This window comes from Onychostruthus taczanowskii, unplaced genomic scaffold (assembly GCF_017590055.1).
Source record: "Onychostruthus taczanowskii isolate IOZ18803 unplaced genomic scaffold, ASM1759005v1 scaffold14, whole genome shotgun sequence".
NCBI classification, from domain to species: domain Eukaryota; kingdom Metazoa; phylum Chordata; class Aves; order Passeriformes; family Passeridae; genus Onychostruthus; species Onychostruthus taczanowskii.
In genome coordinates, this window is record NW_024498573.1 from 8740933 (window position 1) to 8760091 (window position 19159).

The following is a 19159-nucleotide window of genomic DNA, read 5'->3' on the forward strand; positions in this document are numbered from 1 at the left end:
AATATAGAGATTATTTCAAAATTTTTTGGAAGTTCTTCAGTGCTGAAGAGCAGATCATTTCCACAGCACCACACCAGCTATGTTTATCTGTTTATCAGATGCTGTGTACAGCACACAGTTCTTGAAACAGCCTGTAATTAAGAACATGCTATGCAAACAAAATCGAAATGGAGGCAAGGCTGATTGTGTTCATCTTGCTTTCTGCATCAGAAATCAGGCTGAGGGCTACAAGGCAAGGTTTTCTGTCTCACTCTCCCCAAAGGGAAATGTGACTCACTGTTCAGTGCCAAAGCTACTTCGAGGCTTGAAGGCTTTTTTCTACTTGTTTTGTTTTGTCAAAATGCGATAGTTTTGTAGATTACATTGACTGCATTGCTTTTTTTTGGCAGGGTTAGTTCTCAAACTCATTTAAGGAGATAAATCTGAAAGGATGCCTTAAGGTTTTTTAAAGAGGAAGGCACAAGACTGATATGAAATGAGAGCCTTGCCACGATCCTTTTTGATGAACAGCACACAGCTGTATACAAAAGTGAGGTAAACCTGCAAAGAGATAATTGGCTATGGTCTGCTAGGAAGCATCACCTTCCTCAATGAAAAATCTTTAAATTTTACTCCAATAAGTGCAATGAAACAAACAAACAACCTCTGTGGTCTCCCCAGTGCAGTCAGCTCTACCACAGTAAGGGTGATGCTGCATAGCCACCTCCACAGGGAGCATCTGCCAATCTGTCACTGCCAGACCCCCCTGCTGCCAGGAGCTGTCAGTCTGGGCAGGACTCCTGACTTCCTAAATCCTTCATTTGTTTGCCTTTGAGAAGGATAAAACACCTGCTGACCTTGCAGGAAGGGGGTAAATTGCTTAGCTGGCAACAAGGAGACACATTGGCATCTTGGAATCCTTGAGAACTTGGCTCCCAACGTCCTCCTCTCGTGTTTTAGTGAGATGTTCTTGGAAAAATAACAAAAATCCCAACTGATGTTCCCTGTAACCTGTGCCAAATCTCTTGCAACCTGGCAATAATCTAAAAGGGAGAAGGAAAGAGTCATCCAGCCTTTTTGAAGGGTAGGGATGGACTAGTACAAGGTCTCCTTAAATCATTTCCTCTGACAGAGAGACCTGCATCTGCCTGGGGGCACTGCTAAACTTCGTTTTGGTGCTACAGGTTAGGTCAGCCTCTCCAGCAGCCTCCCAGTCCCACCACCACGGGCACTGGTTCCTTACCTGACACTGGAAATCCGGTTTATGGACATGACAGAGGAACCTGGCACCCCCACCCTTGCCTCTGGAGCTCAGGGTGGTCAAGGCTGCTTGCAACTCTCAATTTACTTTTCAAGGAGCATCTGGCACTGCTCAAGTATAGAGGTCAATGCTTGAGCTGCAGAAAAGGAGCAGAGCTGACACATTGTATTAAAATCTGCCAGCAGGGTGGAAAACTGAGGGAACCTTTCTAAATTAAAAAGGAAGGCTAATAGCAGGGTGCAGCTGGGCTCAAGGCTGGAGTTATAGTTTTTTATTAGTTTGGGAAATCACCTCGGTGGTGGGTTTCAATGCCAGAGATCATTGGTGTAATATGTGTTCCTTAAATGGAAAATACAACATCTATTGAAGAAGCAGTGGCCAGATTGCCACTGCACAGTGCAGGGAGTCTGACACATTAATGCCAGGTCAGCTCAGCTGCAGATGAGGGCAGGAGAACAGAGCAGAGTGTTACAGGAGTGGAAAAGCAGGAGGAGAAGTGATGGCACCTGAGTGTAGCATGGTCAGAGATCCCCCAAGGGTGTCTCTGCAGCCATGCAGAGCAGCAGGAGTCAGGGAGTGGGGTATCCATGACTCTGGGGATCCGGGAAGTTGTGCAACATTTATTGGAAACATCACTCAAGGTTAGTCTCCACAAAACAATATATAGAGTAAATATTATACTCTTTACTGCAGTTTTACTACTGCTTGTAAATGAGCTATGGAGTGCCACAAATTATGATGGGAATTAAAAACCAGTTTGCTGCAGCAGAAAGGAGCTGTCCAGGAATCTGCACCAGCCTTTCAAAGGGTTGAAATTAATTTCTCTTGCTTTTATGAATGGTGTAATTGATGCTGGAATTGATGTAAAGTTTATTTTTCCTGTTGAATATGCCATGGTTTGTGTCTGTAAGCTGTTTTTATAAACAGATTTAGCAGGATTAGTAAGATGCCACCCTAGTAAGAAACATTTCATCGAAATAATTTTTATATGGCATTGTTTCATTTGAAGGTGCTACCTCCTGGCAGGCAGGAGGAGAAAGGAGGCAATTAACTGCTAACAGGCTAAGGATTGCTCAGCAAAGGCAAAATGCCTTCTAAGTTAAATATTAGGGAAAATGCTTTCAAAATGTGCCAGCATCCCTCCTCCTCCTCCTCCTCCTCCTCCCCCTCCCCCTTTCAGCTGCTCACCTCCCCTGTTACTGCCCTGACTCCTTGGATCAGACTCTCCTTTTGACCTGTTAGTCCACTTCATTCTTTCCAGCACCACTTATCTTTGTCATTGGCTCATTCCCCTTTTTCCTATCTTTCAACCTTTTAATTTTCCTCTTGCTCCTTTCTACTTTCAAGCAAGAATAATAATCAAATTGAAATGCCTCTCTGCAACATCTTCTACCACTCCTTAAATCCAATTTCTTCCTACAAATGCTTGGGTGTCTGACATGTTTGGAGTCCCAAAGCAGGATGGGAAGAAAATCAGACTATGGTCTGACTATATTTGCACTCGGTGTTCTTTATATTAATGCCACAATGCAGAACTTTTCAATCCCTTCTCCTGGGTAAAAGACATGCTTCTCTTCTGCCCTGGAAACTGCATAGAAGGAGGTCAGACTTGGTTCTATCTTCTTGGGATGAAAAGAGAGTGAGTGAGTAGAAGCAAAAGCCCTACATAAAAAGTTTCAAACTGCAAGTTGCCCAGGGATTTGTCATCCCTATTAGGGACACAAAATCCAAGTGTAATGCACCTGATAAGAACAGATGGAGCAAATCAGGGCACACTGTAACTTTGTAGTATTAATCAGAAATCATTTTTCTTTATCAAATCAGGAAATGTGATTTGGCACATCCCTGGGTGATGGATAATGGGTTGCAATAACTGTGCCAAGATATATTTATGTTTGTGGATTGCTGCTTTTATTATTAGCATGTGACCTGGCTAACCCAGTGTCAACTCTATCAAGAGATTGTTTGCTTTATTTCTAGGGTAGAAGAAAGTTTTAAAACCTTATTCTGGTCAATATTTGGCTTATCTGAAGTGATATCTGTGGTGCTGAAGTACGACCATAAATTCATTGAGAATATTGGATATGTACTCTATGGAGTATATAACGTGACTATGGTGGTTGTGCTGCTTAATATGCTAATAGCCATGATCAACAACTCCTATCAGGAAATTGAGGTAAGATAAATCAGATTACAAACTCAAACTGAATTATTACTGATAATGAAAATGGTAAAAACGCAAGGAGGCTGTAGTTTACTTTACATCCAAGGTTAGAATCCTGAAAACATCATACATCGTATAACAGTTAAGGCTGAGTCTGTCCCCAAACTATGATTTAATTAATAATAAACAATGAATCATTTCTATAACTATTTCAGCTTCCTTGTTTTTAATGACCCTCTGTGGGTAAACCAAGTTTTCTTTACATGCATTTAATGAAAGTGGTTTGTGATATTTTTTATTCCTTTTGTTGGCTATGCTAATTTACCCATGTGTGTTGCCTTAGCTGCCTTGTTTGCTTATGACAGAGTAATATTTCTTCTGACTTTTTGCCCTGTTCTCTACTGCTTAAACACTCCAGCCCATGTAGATCTGAAACTCATGTGCATCCATGAAAATGTTTAGAAATTCCATATTGCCCAATTACCAGGCTTGATACAATTTGATACAATTTTTTTGAAGAGTCCTTAGAGTCTGCAAAACATGACTTTGTGGACATTTACAAAAACCGTCTTTTAAAGCATATAAACAGAGACCTCAAGGAATATTAATAGGTTTCTGCAGAAAGGCATTTGCAGGGTTTACCCAGCCCTGCTCAGTAGTGTGGCTGTTAGCAGAGTGGATTTGCTAAATGCTTTGGACATAAACAACTCTCTGCTAATCTAAATAAAAGCAGAAAAAAAATACATTATTTGGATAATGTTAATATTGAGTCACCTTTTACTTCTGTTTTGTTAAATGTCAACCTTCTGCAGTTGGGTTTGTAGTAATTACTTGTCCTAATCTCCCCTCCAAACCTGACATTGAAAAAGGCCAGGGCTGAAAATATTTTCTCACTGTAATGTCTGATTCATCCATGAACTGGAGTACAAATATAACTCTATCCTGTGCATGCTGTAACTGAGTCTAAATGTCAGAGAGACCTTACATAGGCTCTCTGCCCCAGAATCTTTCAGGATTGCAGGAAGCAGAGTCTTTTCTCCAAAGGTTTCTAATCACATAGGATCAAGCAATTCCCTGAATCCTATTCACCTGAAACAAATTTTACTTCAGAAGGGGTCTCAGCCTCTTACTGCATTTTCTAGTTTATTGTAGTAGACAGAGATGCGCTTGAAGAAAAACAATCTCTGAAAATATCTGAATAGATGGCCTAAATTAACTTTCCAGTTTAAACTTTGTGAAAGTCATTTTCTTGGCAAAATGGTTTGTCATCCTTGATTGCATGAAAATTTTCAAAATTTGTTAAAGATTACTTGTAAGTATCAGCAAGCAAAACAAGTGTGAGTGTTTGGCCCAGATCCTCCTAACTGAGGAAAAACTAGTTCTTCTCATAGTAATTAATTTCAGTACGCAAGTTCTTCTCATAGTAATTAATTTCAGTACTCACTAGTGTGAAATTTCAAGAACTCTCTGTGAATCTCTGTGAAGATTAAAGAGAATTGTAGAATCTGAGTCATGTAGGTTGGAAAAAACTTATAACCATTGATCGAGGTGGCCAAGGCCACCACTAAACCATGTCCCCAAGTGCCACATCGACACATCTTTCAGTATCCCCAGGGGTGGTGACTGACTGCAGAGGAAGTCCCTATTGCCAAAGTGTTTGCCTGACCAGAGCAATGTCAATTTTGTCCTGGGATGGACATTACTTAGGAATTAAATTCCATTATGGTCAGTGGGCAGATGGTGTGCTATTAGCTGGAGTGACAAGACCATATTTTCCTGCCTTGCATTTAATATCTCTCTTTGCTGCTTCTGGTTTTCCTCTGTTTATGCCTCAAGTATTGGTGCTTCCTGACAAATTTGGATTTATGGAAAGAAATCCTTTTGCTAGCCATAGAACAGAACTTCTCCCATCAGTAGTACTTTTAACTGCTTAACAGAAAGGCACTAGAACTGTTCACTAGTGGCTTGTTCTGTATTTCACCTAAAGGATTCTGTGAGGTGCAACCCCAAACCATGAGAACAGCAAATGGCAGAAGGGAATACTGCTGCTCTGGTGAAGACACATTGCTGTAGCTGTGGCAGAATTAATCTCCATGGTGTCATGCCAGTTCCTGAGGTTATGGATTCCAGCAGAACACAGATGTACACAAGTACAGGGAGCTGGCAGATCTTCACCTCTGTTGCTGCTTCTGCCCTCCATGTAAAGCACAATGAACACAGTGTTGCAGCAGCTGTATCTCATCCTTTCTCCTGCCTGACAAATGCTCCTGGTACATGGCCCTGATCATCCTCCCATATAAATGCCAAGTGAACGATTTCCTCCACAAAATATTTGCTAACCTTGCCCTGGTTACTTGGAAGTGATCCTGGCCACTTTGACAATTCATAAAGGACATTCACAGACACTGAATGATGGAGTTGTTCTCCACCTTCATCAGTGGCAGGAGGTGAATAGTAGGAGAATTAAGGTGTATAGGGATACATGGTGGTGAATACAGGCAGGACCCAAGAGGAAATCAGCTGATGACTGAATAAAGCAGTGTCTGAGCCTCCCTAAGGGGACTCCTGGCCAGTGCAGTGGTAACAGATGGCACAGAGCACTGCAGTTCATCACAGACAGTCTTTGCTGTTGTTGTGCTCATAAAAGTTTCTTCTGTTTTCCATGTCTCTATGTTCTGACACATCCATTCATCAGCATAGCAGATAAACCATAAAAAACCAGATTGTTACTGAGACAACGCCTTTGAAATACAAGGAAATAGTCTAATATTTGGAACATACACGTGCTCTGTTTATGCATCACTTTGTTTAAATTTTCCTTGTTTTGAAATTACCACAGAGAAGCCTACAAATATGCATTTTGTGCAGGGGCCTTGTTCTGAGAGGCAGAATTTGGTTGTACTTAACTCCTACCTCTATGTTTGTCCTGGTCAGAGCTAAACTCCTTCCTATTTACTTTTTTTTCCTATTTCCTTCTTATTATAATTTTAATTTGGGTGTTGATTTGTTTTTCCTTCTTCCCTTCCCAAGGAGGACGCAGATGTGGAGTGGAAGTTTGCACGTGCCAAGCTCTGGCTATCCTACTTTGATGAAGGAAGGACTTTACCTGCTCCTTTTAATCTAGTGCCAAGCCCTAAATCATTTTATTATCTCATACTGAGAATAAAAATGTGCCTCATAAAACTCTGCAAATCTAAGGCCAAAAACTGTGAAAATGACCTTGAGATGGGGATGCTGAATTCCAAAAAACGGGTATGTTTTATTTCCATTTTTCAGCTTCTTTGTGGGAAGGATTCATGCCAGGGAGCTTTTGGAGAGGGTTGCAGGGTACACAGAGACTGTGGGGACAGCACAGCCTCTCACAGGACTTCACCACTGCACATTGTTCTCTGACATTGCAAGCAGAGGGTCCTCCCAAAGGTGTGGCCTCATTGCACCAGGCACCAGGGAAAGGGCAATCTTTATAAAAGCAGGCACTTTTCTAACTTTTGTAAAAGCAGGCACTCCAAGGCCAAATAAACAAGGTCAGATAGAGGGGCAGAAGCAGAGGCACAAACCGGCTCAGGACCTGTCTGGCTCAGGGCCATTGTTCCAGGCTCTCCCAGCTGAGCTGTGTGACACTGCCCAGGGAGGGGACAACAGGGTGGCACTCTCCAGCTGAGATGTGTGCAGCCCACCCTCAGCTGTAACCTTGGAAGGGATACTGAGGAGAAGGAAAGGAAAGCTAGAGGAGGTTTTGCAGAATTTGGCTTTGGGACATGTAGGCTGCTTTAAGGACTGCCTGGATCTCTTGGAGGAGCAAACAACTGAGCCCAACAGCTCATGGTGAACCCTCCAGCTCATGGTGTACCATCCAGCTCATGGTGAACCATCCAGCTCATGGTGAGCCCCCCAGCTCATGGTGAGCCCCCCAGCTCATGGTGAACCATCCAGCTCATGGTGAGCCATCCAGGTCCTGGTGAACCATCCAGCTCGTGGTGAGCCCCCCAGCTCATGGTGAGCCCTCCAGCTCATGGTGAGCCCCCCAGCTCATGGTGAGCCCTCCAGCTCATGGTGAGCCCTCCAGCTCATGCTGTACCATCCAGCTCATGGTGAGCCATCCAGCTCCTGGTGAGCCCCCCAGCTCATGGTGAGCCCTCCAGCTCATGGTGAGCCCCCCAGTTCATGGTGAACCATCCAGCTCATGGTGAACCATCTAGCTCATGGTGAGCCATCCAGCTCAAGGTGAGCCATCCATCTCAAAGTGAGCCATCCAGGTCCTGGTGAGCTCCCCAGCTCATGGTGAGCCATCCAGGTCCTGGTGAGCCCCCCAGCTCATGGTGAGCCCTCCAGCTCATGGTGAGCCCCCCAGCTCATGGTGAGCCATCCAGGTCCTGGTGAACCATCCATCTCCAGGCAAAGCTCACAGCCTCCAAAGAGGATCATCCTCCTAGGGGTTTGAGAGAACTGCTCAGGTCTGGTGCTCACCCAGTCTCTGCCAGCACCTAAATTGAAGGGAGAAGTCTGTGCAAGGGGTTTACTCTGTATTATCAAATAATTTAACTATCAGCATGGGGAGCACTGCTGAGATAGACAAGCATGTCTACAAATTCATTTATCACTGCTATTGATTATCGGAAGAACTACTAGAACAGTGGAGTCTCAAAATGAAAGAAGTGTTTCTCCTTCAACTACCTCAAATAATGATTTTAAAATGTTTTAAAATGTTATTTGAATTAGACTGCACTAAGCTCGCTTTGTTTGAAATTTAATTTCTGCTTCAAAGCCTAAAACAAAGTAATAAAATTTTCTCAAAGCCTCTCCTTCCCCAAGCCTGATGAGAGAAAGTGTCTGGCTTGCCCTTTTTCATGGAACTCATGCAAAATTCATATTTTCCATGGCTTTAGCATAAACAATTAAGAATATCAGTCATTTCTTGCTTGCCTATTGATTTTGTTCACATATCATCTTCAAGAGTCTCTGTAAGCTCATGATACACCTGATGAGTAAGAAAGAATTTTTTTTAATTACCCTATTACTTCAGACATTTAATCTAATCATTATAAACATCCTGATTTGAAAGAAAAAAAATAATCAGGATCTCTGGTTCAACCAGGGAAGAAAAGCCCTTATCCAGGGCCTCCCCTCTACATACAATTGATTATAAGTGCAGAAGGCTATGATATTTATTCCTCTGATTAAGTGATTTTTTTTGTTAGTATTGGATCAAAAACCTCAGAGGTGGATTACAGTCAAAGAAATCTCCAACAAATATTTGTGTAGTGTCCAGAAAAGTCTCTTTGGAAGCTTCTAGAGCTGTCATGCCTCTAATAAAAATAAAATTGTCTGTTTAAAAAATGCATATTTTTCTTGACCCGAAAGAAATAGCGAAGGGTACTGCTTTTTTTAAAAGGACACATGAAAATCAATTGTGTTTCAGAATTTTGTTTTGTACCACAATCTTGTTCTTTCCAAATACAAATAGTTATCTTTCTTGTGTTCTGAATTGATAAGCATCAGCCTCATTAAGATAAAAGTATTTAACTTAACACCTTGTTGTCTAAAACTTGTGTGTGAATACCATTTCTGTCTATATAATTTAGAATCCAGATTTTCCATTAATTTGTGTATTTTTTTGTTTTTTCTGTCTTCCAAAAATTTCCTTTTTTGGCCTGAATGTTCTGGCTTTTACTGTACATAGAACCATTTTCTACTGTTTTTCTAAAGCTCTGCTTAGTTTGGGCTGTCTGGGTATGAGAAGCTATCATTGATTTAATCATGTCATGATGTTTTATAATTTCAGAAAGTTCGTTTTCACTCTAGCATTCAAAACACAGAGAGTTTTTCTGTGAAGAACGCTTACACCAAGCCCACAAGATACCAGGTAACCACAGCATGAAAGCAGGAGCCAGGGGAGAGCTCTGCCAGTGCCCAGCTCTGACCTGCAAGACTCACCTTTGCCTTCTCCCAGCCGTGCTGTCCTGGCATGTGCCAGGCTGGGGACTGGCACAGGGCTGGGCTGGGGTGTTCTGGAAACAAAGGCAGCCTGTACCCCATGGAAATACGCATGGTGTTAGCATTTGTCATGCTAATTAATGCCTCTCGAGGGTGTTTAACTTAACACACATCACCCAACCTCTAGTCCTCCCACCTTGCATTGACAGCATTTCATCTCCCACGGCTCAGCCATCTCTCCAGCTGCTGCATTAACACTTGCATGTGCTTCCTCCGGCAGTGGCTCGTCCTGCCAAGCTAATCCTGCAATGTGCTACGGTTCAGAACCCCCCTGTGGCTGCAGAGCTGGCACAGGCTACCACAGCTGCCTGGCCAGCACCAGTGTTGTGCCAGCAGATGTGTTATTTCTTGTGCCTCGCAGGATTTTTGCTTTCTTTTTTAGCATAAAGTGGAAAGGAATCTGATGGCAAGTGATGTGTCTGAAGGGACTGACATTAAAGACAGATGAGGAAAATTATAGTTAAATTGGCTAAAATGTGCAAGGGCAATTCCAGAAGTGGTTTGTCTTGTGTTGGTACAGCTTCCAGCACAATGGGCTCCCAAGCTGTTCAGCAGACCAGTACAAAATTTCTACTGGTTTTAAAATTTTTTCATGCTTTTCTACCACAATAGGAGAGGTATCTAAAAATCTAAGTTAGAAATGGGATGCATTCACTCTGGCATCTGGAGTTAGTTGTCTTGATTCTATCAAAGGAAAAGGGATGAGAGATTGTGTCCTGCTCAAAGTGGCATTTCAGCACTTCTGACACGTCTCCATCCATTCAAACCCACAAGTGATGTGTCAGCCTCTGCTGGACTGGTTCTCTTCCTGCAGCTATTATTTCTCAATGAGACCACCTAGTGTTTGTGGTAAATTAGACCTTTATTTCCAATATTGAAAAAGTCAAAGATGACCATGAAAAATAGATAGAAAAAGATAAGTACCTGTTGTTTTGTTTTAATAATGCCAGTTTTGTCTTCAAACTACCCTAGAACATTTTGGTTACTGCAGAAAGAAATTGCCCAAATAATATAAGGAGAATGTAATAGTCTTGATTATCTAAAAATAAAGAAGAAGGAACAGTGTAATAATCTGGCTGGAAAGCTTTTCTTCTACAACTGGGAAAACCTTTGAAGCAGTTGCTTTTAGCTTAGCAGTGTTTATCGAGGGATGTGTCTGCAGTGTTTGCAGTCTGTGTACTTAAGACTACATATGAACAGTGCTCTAGAGGGATAACAAAAATATACAGAATTCAAACATGCAGTATTTTGAAAAGCATAAGGAACAAGTCAACACAGCTGTCATGATTTGGGAATAAATTTGTCTAGGAAAAATGATTCTTTTATCAACGAGAACATGGGAACTGGTGTAAGGAGAGGTTATGTATAATTTTTTTCCAGGTAATAAGAACCCGTGTTCTAATTCCTTGTTTTAGTCTAAATCTCCTCTGACTTCTGCTCTGGAAAAAAATACTTATTTTTGGATCCAGGATTTCCCTACTTTCCCCAAACATTACTTCATTTATGTTTTCTCAGGTGACAACCCTACTTCCCTCTGGATTCTACTACCTTGGCCATCTCCAGCACACCGTAGGTGCACTGTACCTCATCTCTGCTGCCTTAGTGACTCACCTGCTTAGCCAGATGCCTCTGACAGAAAGGACAGTCTTAGACATCCCATATTCCATGGCTGCATGGCATATACAAATGACTGGATCCTTCTTTGATCTCCACAAGCCTTTTGCACTGCTACAATCTTTATTTGGCTAGTCAGAAAAAAGAGCAGGTGTACTGTTTTCTTAATTTCACACTCTTTGTAGCATTTTTCAGATGTTCCAAGCAGAGATGTGATTGCTCTGTGAAGAAGTGAGTCCATGCTGGGAGAGGCTTCTCCTTTAACTTTGGACATCTGGTCAATCAAAGACACTGAGCTCTCTTGTGTTTGCAGAGGATGTATGTAAATCTCTGTCTCTGAGAGACCAGTTCTTTTTATGTTTATATATTGTTATTCCTTTCTTCCTTTATATGTTTTTATTATGAGATTTTTTTTCCCCACTGGGGTGTCTTTTACACAGTGAAGATGAAGCCATCAGCTGTACCCCAGTGCAGCCCATTACTGCCAAAGTTACTTTACTTCTAGATAAATGGAATTTAGACAGAAATAGGCATATAAATGGAAATAGACATTCTTGGAACAATAGCACATTGCAAGCTCATATCCATAACTATCATCTATTTCCATACTTACTCTTCCTTACTAACAATCATCTTCCATTTTGTAAGTTTACATGGCTTTATATTTTTCACCATATATGTCTCTTAAAATCCATCACTTCCACAAGAAACTTTTCTCCCTTAAGCCAAGTTCCCCACCTTTGTTCAGACTCTCTTTTCTCTTCCTTCTCTAAATTTATTTTCTCTTAAAAACCCAATGACAAGGCTAACAGAGTCCTTCTGTGAACCTCAGGTCAGCTGCATTGTGAGTGAGTTTGCTAACATCATTAATTAACAATTTATTTCTTCCTGTAAAGTACTATTAGACAGCAACATGCTAGAAGAAGGCTCTGGAACCCATTTCCTTAGCTTTTTACTGGATCATCTGTGTTTTCTTTCTGTCTGTGGGACATGCCCTATATTCACATGCATCCCACAAAGATGTGCTTCATATGTGGGGTCATGATTGAGTGGCTGTCAATCAACTACTGTAGTGCAATGTTCACAATATAAAATGTAAAACAAATTAATAATAGTAATAATAATAATAATAATAATAATAATAATAATAATAATAATAATAATAATAATAATATCCCTAGTGAAAGCAGATGTTTGAATTCCTCATAGTAAGTCTGGCATGTGGCCAGTCTCCCACTAAAGGGGTGTTTCTGCTCTCCTTTCAGAAGATAATGAAGCGTCTGATTAAGCGCTATGTGCTGAAGGCTCAGGTTGACCGGGAAAATGACGAGGTCAATGAAGGCAAGTGGAATTTTATAATTAACCCACCTAACGAGCATGTTCTGTTATTGCTGCTGATCTGGCCAGTACAAGGGATGAGCTTAGTTAAGATGCTCTGTAGAGAGAGCTTGCTTATGCTCACACTCAGGTGGGCAGTGCTGACTCTGAGCCACCCTTGTGCCCTTGAAATTCCAGGTCTTTGTTTGTCCTTAGCAGAGCACACATCTCACAGGATTGTCACCCAGCCCTGCTCATCCCTGTAGCTCTTACTCTCCTTCCTTTACCACCACCAGGGTATTGCCAACACCCAAGCTTACCTTGGTGTCTACATGAAGCATTTTCTGACTGCACTGCCCAGGCCTGCCCCAAGGACCCTGTTTTGAACGGGATCCAGATCCATATTGCTGTGGTGGCTTGTGGGATTTGTGTGCAGATGGAAAAGAACCTCTGTCTCCTCTTAAGTACACCTCCCCTTACCTACCTCCTATGTAGGTGGAGATCAGTTTGTGGAGAGAGAACAAATTTAAGAAACATGAACTCTCCACACGTATTTGCTGTTGCTGTTGGTATCACTACTGCAAGTACAGGTTATTCCCTATAACTACAGATATTAAGTGCATAATGCAGGGAGATGAAATGCAGCTTCACACCTGTTCCTGACCAAACACACTGCAGTTATTGCTCTCTCAAGTCTTGGAACCATGGGGATTCCTGACTTGGTTCAGTATGGCTAACAAGAACACTTTCCTCTTTCAGGAGAACTTAAAGAAATCAAACAAGATATTTCCAGTCTCCGCTATGAACTCTTAGAGGAAAAGTCCCAAGCTACTGGTGAGCTGGCAAAACTAATACAGCAGCTGAGTGACAAGTTTGGGAAGACCTTAAATAAGGACATTTGATGGAGAATACAGAGAAAGACAACTTGTTTTCTAAGCATTGTTCATTCTCAACCAGCATCTTAGGAGGGCAAAAAACATGTGAAAGATGGGTACTGCATACTCAGCTTTTGCTGACAAGCAAGTGTTGGTAGGAGCACTTTGCATTTCTCCTGCACTTGGTGAGTGACCAGTTAAATCTTTTCTGATACAAAAGTGACTTAATGGTGAAAATCTATGCCCCTCGACATCAGAAGCCGATGCACCATAGAGAAGGCACCTGCAATTAAAGGCAGAAAAAGCCAGATCTTCATTTATCTGGTTCCAGAGAAGACAATGTAACTGTGCTCATTAACAGCAACAGAGTCTGTACTGACCAGGAATGGGTGAAGCCTGAAGAAAAAATGTGCCAAGCATATTCCCTGCAAAAATTTTTTGACTCCTATTCTTGGGTGTGTGCTCTCCTTTTATATTTCCATTGGCAACCCTGAATATAACTTTGGCAACCCTGAATATAACTTTGATCAGCACTGTGGCTAATGAAAAACTAATGAGAAATCGTCTGTTGAAGTGACTAAGGCAGTGAACAAGAGGTAGACACTGACAGCATTGGAAAAATGAAATCAAGCCAGTGGGGTAAATTATCCTTAACCTGATGAAAGGATTTCCAGCCAAACACTCCTGTCCACCTTTTCCAGCTGTATTAGCTAGTCTGCTGATGGATATGGTCTCTTTGTATGCACTTAGCATCTCTTTTATCTTTCGTCGATCCCATCTCCGACAACAGTGTACTGAAATATTCGTAATGATGTGAAACTCACTTCCCAGGAATACCCAGAGATAAAACACCTTGTGCTAATGTATTCAGTTCAAAGAACAATATTAATCCAGAGACAGCAATGCAACTGAGCTCAGCTTTCAGATTCCAGAGGTCAAACTGCAAGCCATAGAGAGAGATCAATCACGAAGGACATTGCCCAGTAGTTTCCAGACTTGATATTAGTACAAAAAGGTTTCAATTGAACATTCTGACCAAAAGAAAAGAAAAAAAAAAAAAGGAAATAAAGGAAAAATCATTGTAGAAATTGTTGTCATGTTTTTGGCTCTTACAGAGGATGAGAAAGGGATTCAAACTGTTCTAAGGCTGTGGTAATAGAAGGATCACACTGTTTCAACAGGAAAGTTCTAAGTCTGTGCAACAGAACTGCAAACATGGATGGCTTGGGTTTTCATGGTTGGCTACATGATTTCAACTACTTAAAGCACACCTTACTACTTGGGAACCATGGAACTGGACTGTTTGTTTACATGAGACACCTATAAAATGAACATGACATCTAGGTTTCAGCTGAGACAAACAAGCAGAGCCAGAAGGTGACCTGTGATCAGTTCTTAAGTGCCAGATGAGAATACATATAGCCTATTAGAATAATAGTTATATTTGTACAAAAATGAAAGAAAACAAAATAAAAAGTGTACTGTACGTAGATCTGTTTAGAGAAAAAAATACTGTATTTTTACCTTTAATAAAATTATCTTGTATACGGTAATATTTTTACCTAAAAATGGAAACAAAATAAAATTACCTCATAATATTTTGTTGTACACTGAGTGAAATATTTGCTTGATCTTTTGACTGCCTATTACATGGGTTTTTTTTTGTTTTTCTCCAATATATGAACAATGAAATCATTATACAAAGTAATTTTACCATAGGCATTCTGAAGCCTGAAAGAGCCAAAATGCAACTCATAAACTAAAATACATTTTAAATGAATAAAACTAGGGAATGGTATTTACTCGGCACTTTGGGCTGTCTCCCACAGCAAGTATTGCCAATATATATCCAGTTTTCTCCATAAGAAGAAGGAATATATTTCATGGCAATACTACTTGTCCCCTCCCCACCTTTCCAGCTACTGTGTAAAACTTTTTTTCCATTTGAAAAACCAGCCCTGTTATCATGGCACTGTGTTGAAATTTAATCTGATTACATCTCTACGCTGGGCTCCTGATCAAAGTATTCCTTCACCCTTCCCATTTAGTGTTTTAGGGATTTAAGGAATATTGTTCTAGGTAGAACTTACAAGGACCACTATAATTTAAATTTCTCATGATATTGAATGCAAGTCCTGCAGAAAGGTTTCATTTAAATGCTATGATGCATTTATGCTTTATATATTTCAATGCAGCTCAGCAAAATGCCTGATCTACAGTACAGCAACACCTACAGGAATATTCTTCTACTGCTGAATATTGCAGTCAATGCATGCTCTGGTCAGCACAAAGAACTCCATACTGTGGATAACTGTGGTGAATTTTTGGGTCCCAGGTGGAGGTGCAGCTGTGCCCATCAGCTCCTGCCCTTCCAGCATCTGGAAAACAGTGAAGCAGGGCAGTCCTGCCACAGGGAGTTAGCATGCTGCTCTCACTCAGGAATCTGCCAAGAAAGAGCACAGTATTCTCCAGGACTTCAAAAGTAGACTAAAATATTAAAAATATTGTTAAATAAAAAAAATTGCTTCCTCCCCTTTTGCATTTGCACTCTTGAAAGTATCAAAGTACAGAGACTTTATATAAATATTCATGACAAGCAAAATCCCACTACATCAGAGCACTTTTTTCATCTGGTCACAGAAACACAACCAAGAAAGTTGCTCCCTGTGTATTAATGGGCTGTTGGCAGAGGCAGAGTTTATTCTCCAAGGTCAGTTTTATAAGACATTAAAACTAAGAAGCTTCACTGAAAGGGAAGCCTGAGAGAACTTAGAGAGTTTGAAGAGGAAGGATGAGACCTGAGCCATGTGGGTCCCCTGTCCCACTTCCCATCACCAGGGGACCTCCTGGCACAGCAGTGTCACATCAGCTGGGTTGGATTTGGTCCAGTCCGTAACACCTCTGACCTCTGGATTTGTAGTGAAGGTCTTGGACAAATTCCTATTGTGAAGGGATGGAACTTTTTACCCAAATTATTTGTAGATACAGAATTATAACTTTTTATGGGAAATAAATGAGGTCACATAAAAATGAAACTGATCTGGACTCCTCCACACAAAGGTGAATATTCTCCAAGAGATGATCACAATTCTGCAAATACCACAGGCCAATGAAAGTGGAACTTAAATAGACACCCTGAGGAGGATCAGAACAAAGTCTTTCACTAGCCAGTATTGATTTATTGACTGCCCAAGTCTCTAGACAGTTGTTTCACACCTTGCAAAGGCCAAACCAGTCAGCTGCTGCCAACAGAGAGGGAAAAAACCAGCAGGACGCATTAACAGGACTTGATATTTCATGGGGTTGAACTGCCTGGTACTAAGCCAGGGACTCAGAGGTGCAGGTCCCAAAACAAAGGAGCTGCCCAGGGGCATCTGGCACCCTGCTCCAGCAGCAGGGGACGGGCTGTGCAGCCCCAGGGCAGATGTGATGCTTCATGCACATTTTTGCTCTCCAGCTGGATTAATTCTGCCTGTAACTTTGTGGAGAATGACTAACAAATACCGTCCTCAGCTCCTGAAAAACATGGTTTGAAAGTAAATATTATGAAGGATATGAATGGTGTAATGAATAATGGCTTACCAGACTGCCTGCATCCTGACCAGAGCTCATATTAAATTGTCAGAGCTAGGCTTTATTTTTAATTAATCCATATGAGGAAAACATTTCCAGCAGGCCAAAAGAAGTGCCCTAATTAAAAGATGCAAGAAATGAATGATCACTCCGTGAGGACAAGCCAGGACACAGTCCATCACCACAAAGGCAGGAGAGCTGAGCAGCGTGGAGAGGGTTCCAAACACATCTCTCTGCACCACGGCCAGGTCTGGCTGCAGCCCTGGGAGGAGAAGGACCAGCCCTGCACCCTGCCACCCAACAGCCAGGCCCAGGCAGCAGCCAGACACACAGGGCATTCCACCCCTCAGCTGCCTTCCCTGGGTAACCCACAGGCAGGGAAGGGAGCCACAACAACGGGAAGGCTGGCAGGCTGTGCTCAGATGGGCAGGCCAGGTGCTTGCTCTATCCAGACTCTATAAATACTTCCCTTGTGACCTGAAAAACAGTTCTGCCCTTGCTTTGGCCACAAATCTCTCACCACTGCAGCGTCAGGTGCTGCAGGCAGCAGGTCCCATTACTCCCACTTCACCTTGGCTCTGACTGGGCTGTAAACCCTGCAGGTACCACACCTGATGCTGGACAGCAGCCTGCACAAACTACAGCCTTAAGGAACTTGCCTTTTTATTGAGAAAGGAAGAGTTTTATACATTTTTATTGCACAGGGGAAATGAAATAGCCATAGCTTCCAGTGAAGGAAGGCAGATGCAGAGAAATTCAGTGATTTGCCTTAATGACCTGAAAGGAAAGGGCCAAAAATGGGACTGTGCCTCTGAATCTAATTAGAATGAAAATATGCTCATCAGCTTTGCCCTCTCTTAGTCCCTGTTCTGCATCTTTGTAGAGCATATACTCCTCAGTGAGGGATAGGATCTGCCAATGCCTGATGCCAGCAGCACAAGAGCAACAGGGGGATAAAATAAAAGGATTATTGCCTCAGTGATCATATGTAATTTTGGGAAGTCATTCCCTTCAATCTCTGGGAGATTTTAGTGGCTCTATGTCAATGATATGTCTTCACTATTGTTGAATTTAAATAAACTCAAATAGAAAGGGAGATTATAACCAAAGGAGCAAAATAACTAAACTGGTTCTGGAATGTGTGATACCTTTTACAGCAGGTAAAAGGAAGCTCTCTTCAGGTCATTTGAGACAGACATTGAACACAAACCTGCAGTGTGACAAAGGGGATTAAACAGTTAAGGAACAGCTAATTATCCTGTTAATATACAGCTAATGTTTACTATCATACAGACTAATATTTAATTCCCTTACTAATGATTAATTATTGTGCTGCAAGGTTTTAATTAGGCTTACATAGCAGCAGCATGGGGGATCTGGTGAGGAGATGAATTTCTGTGTGAAGTCACTGCCCTGAGTCCAGGCTCTGCTCCAGCAGCTGCCCCAGGGTGGGCACAGCTCTGGCAGCAGAGCACACCCGTGTGCGAGGGAGCAGGAGGTGAAGGTTGCTCCCCTGTACATCCAGATGGGTGGCACAGACTCACAGCAAGTTGCTTTTGAAAACAAGTTGATAGAAACCTGTCCCTGTGCCCAGCAGCTGAGAGCATCCTTCACTGTGCTGTGCTCTCCCACTGGAGCAGGGCTCCCAGCCTCCCTGCCCTGGTACCAGCATCCCTCCTGGTGGCAGGGACTGCAGCAGGCACTGCAGGAACTCACCCCAAGGTTTTCATTTGAAGATGAAAGCTTCCATGAAATTAAAAAGTTGGTTTGATGCAAAAGTGCTCTCTGTACAGTAATATGCTTTGGGCCAAATCTTCATCATGATTCCCAAACACAATTAAAGAATTGAGCTCACCCTAAAAAGAAGCTTGTGGGGCTCATGTGTGTAGAAGAGCAGTGACTGGTTTTGTCAGTCATTCCTGCAGCCAGCCAGGACAGACAGACAGGGCTTCAGCAATATACTCAGAAGACCATACTCCTATTCCCAGCTCTATTTGTTTGTCCCCAGGGGTTAGCTCTGAGCCAGCACAGCTGGCACACACACTCCTATTCCCAACTCCATTTGCAGCCAGCCAAGTGAGCCCATAGTTTAGGGACTTTGATTTTTGTCCCAGATCTCAGGCAAGCCTTTGGGTGAGGAAAGGCCAGCAGGCTTGTTGGAGGGGCAGCCTCTAAGCACACCTAGGAGCAGAACTCCAGCAGCAGTACTCCAGCTTGGCTTTCAGGCAAAGCCTCAGTGAGATCAAAGTACAGCAGGGAGTGAATAACAGAGACCTCAGCAGAAGCAACGCTCACTGCAGAGTGAAGAGACACAACTAGAGGGAGACTTTTGTGCTTCTTAAACACTCTGCCGTGTTTGTTGTGTACCTGGGAACACCTGGT

The 19159-nt window shown here is 42.2% G+C and overlaps 1 protein-coding gene across 1 annotated transcript in view; it reads left to right on the forward strand.

Annotated features, from left to right (window-relative positions):
- The window catches only part of TRPC7 (transient receptor potential cation channel subfamily C member 7), a 63823-nt gene extending 50592 nt beyond the window's left edge, over positions 1–13231 (forward strand). The window contains exons 7-12 of the mRNA XM_041397746.1: positions 3221–3416; positions 6435–6656; positions 9187–9267; positions 10914–10967; positions 12278–12353; positions 13089–13231. Of these exons, the coding sequence (XP_041253680.1) occupies positions 3221–3416; positions 6435–6656; positions 9187–9267; positions 10914–10967; positions 12278–12353; positions 13089–13231 (772 nt within the window). The remainder of the gene's footprint in view (positions 1–3220; positions 3417–6434; positions 6657–9186; positions 9268–10913; positions 10968–12277; positions 12354–13088) is intronic.
- Positions 13232–19159: the final 5928 nt, after the last annotated feature.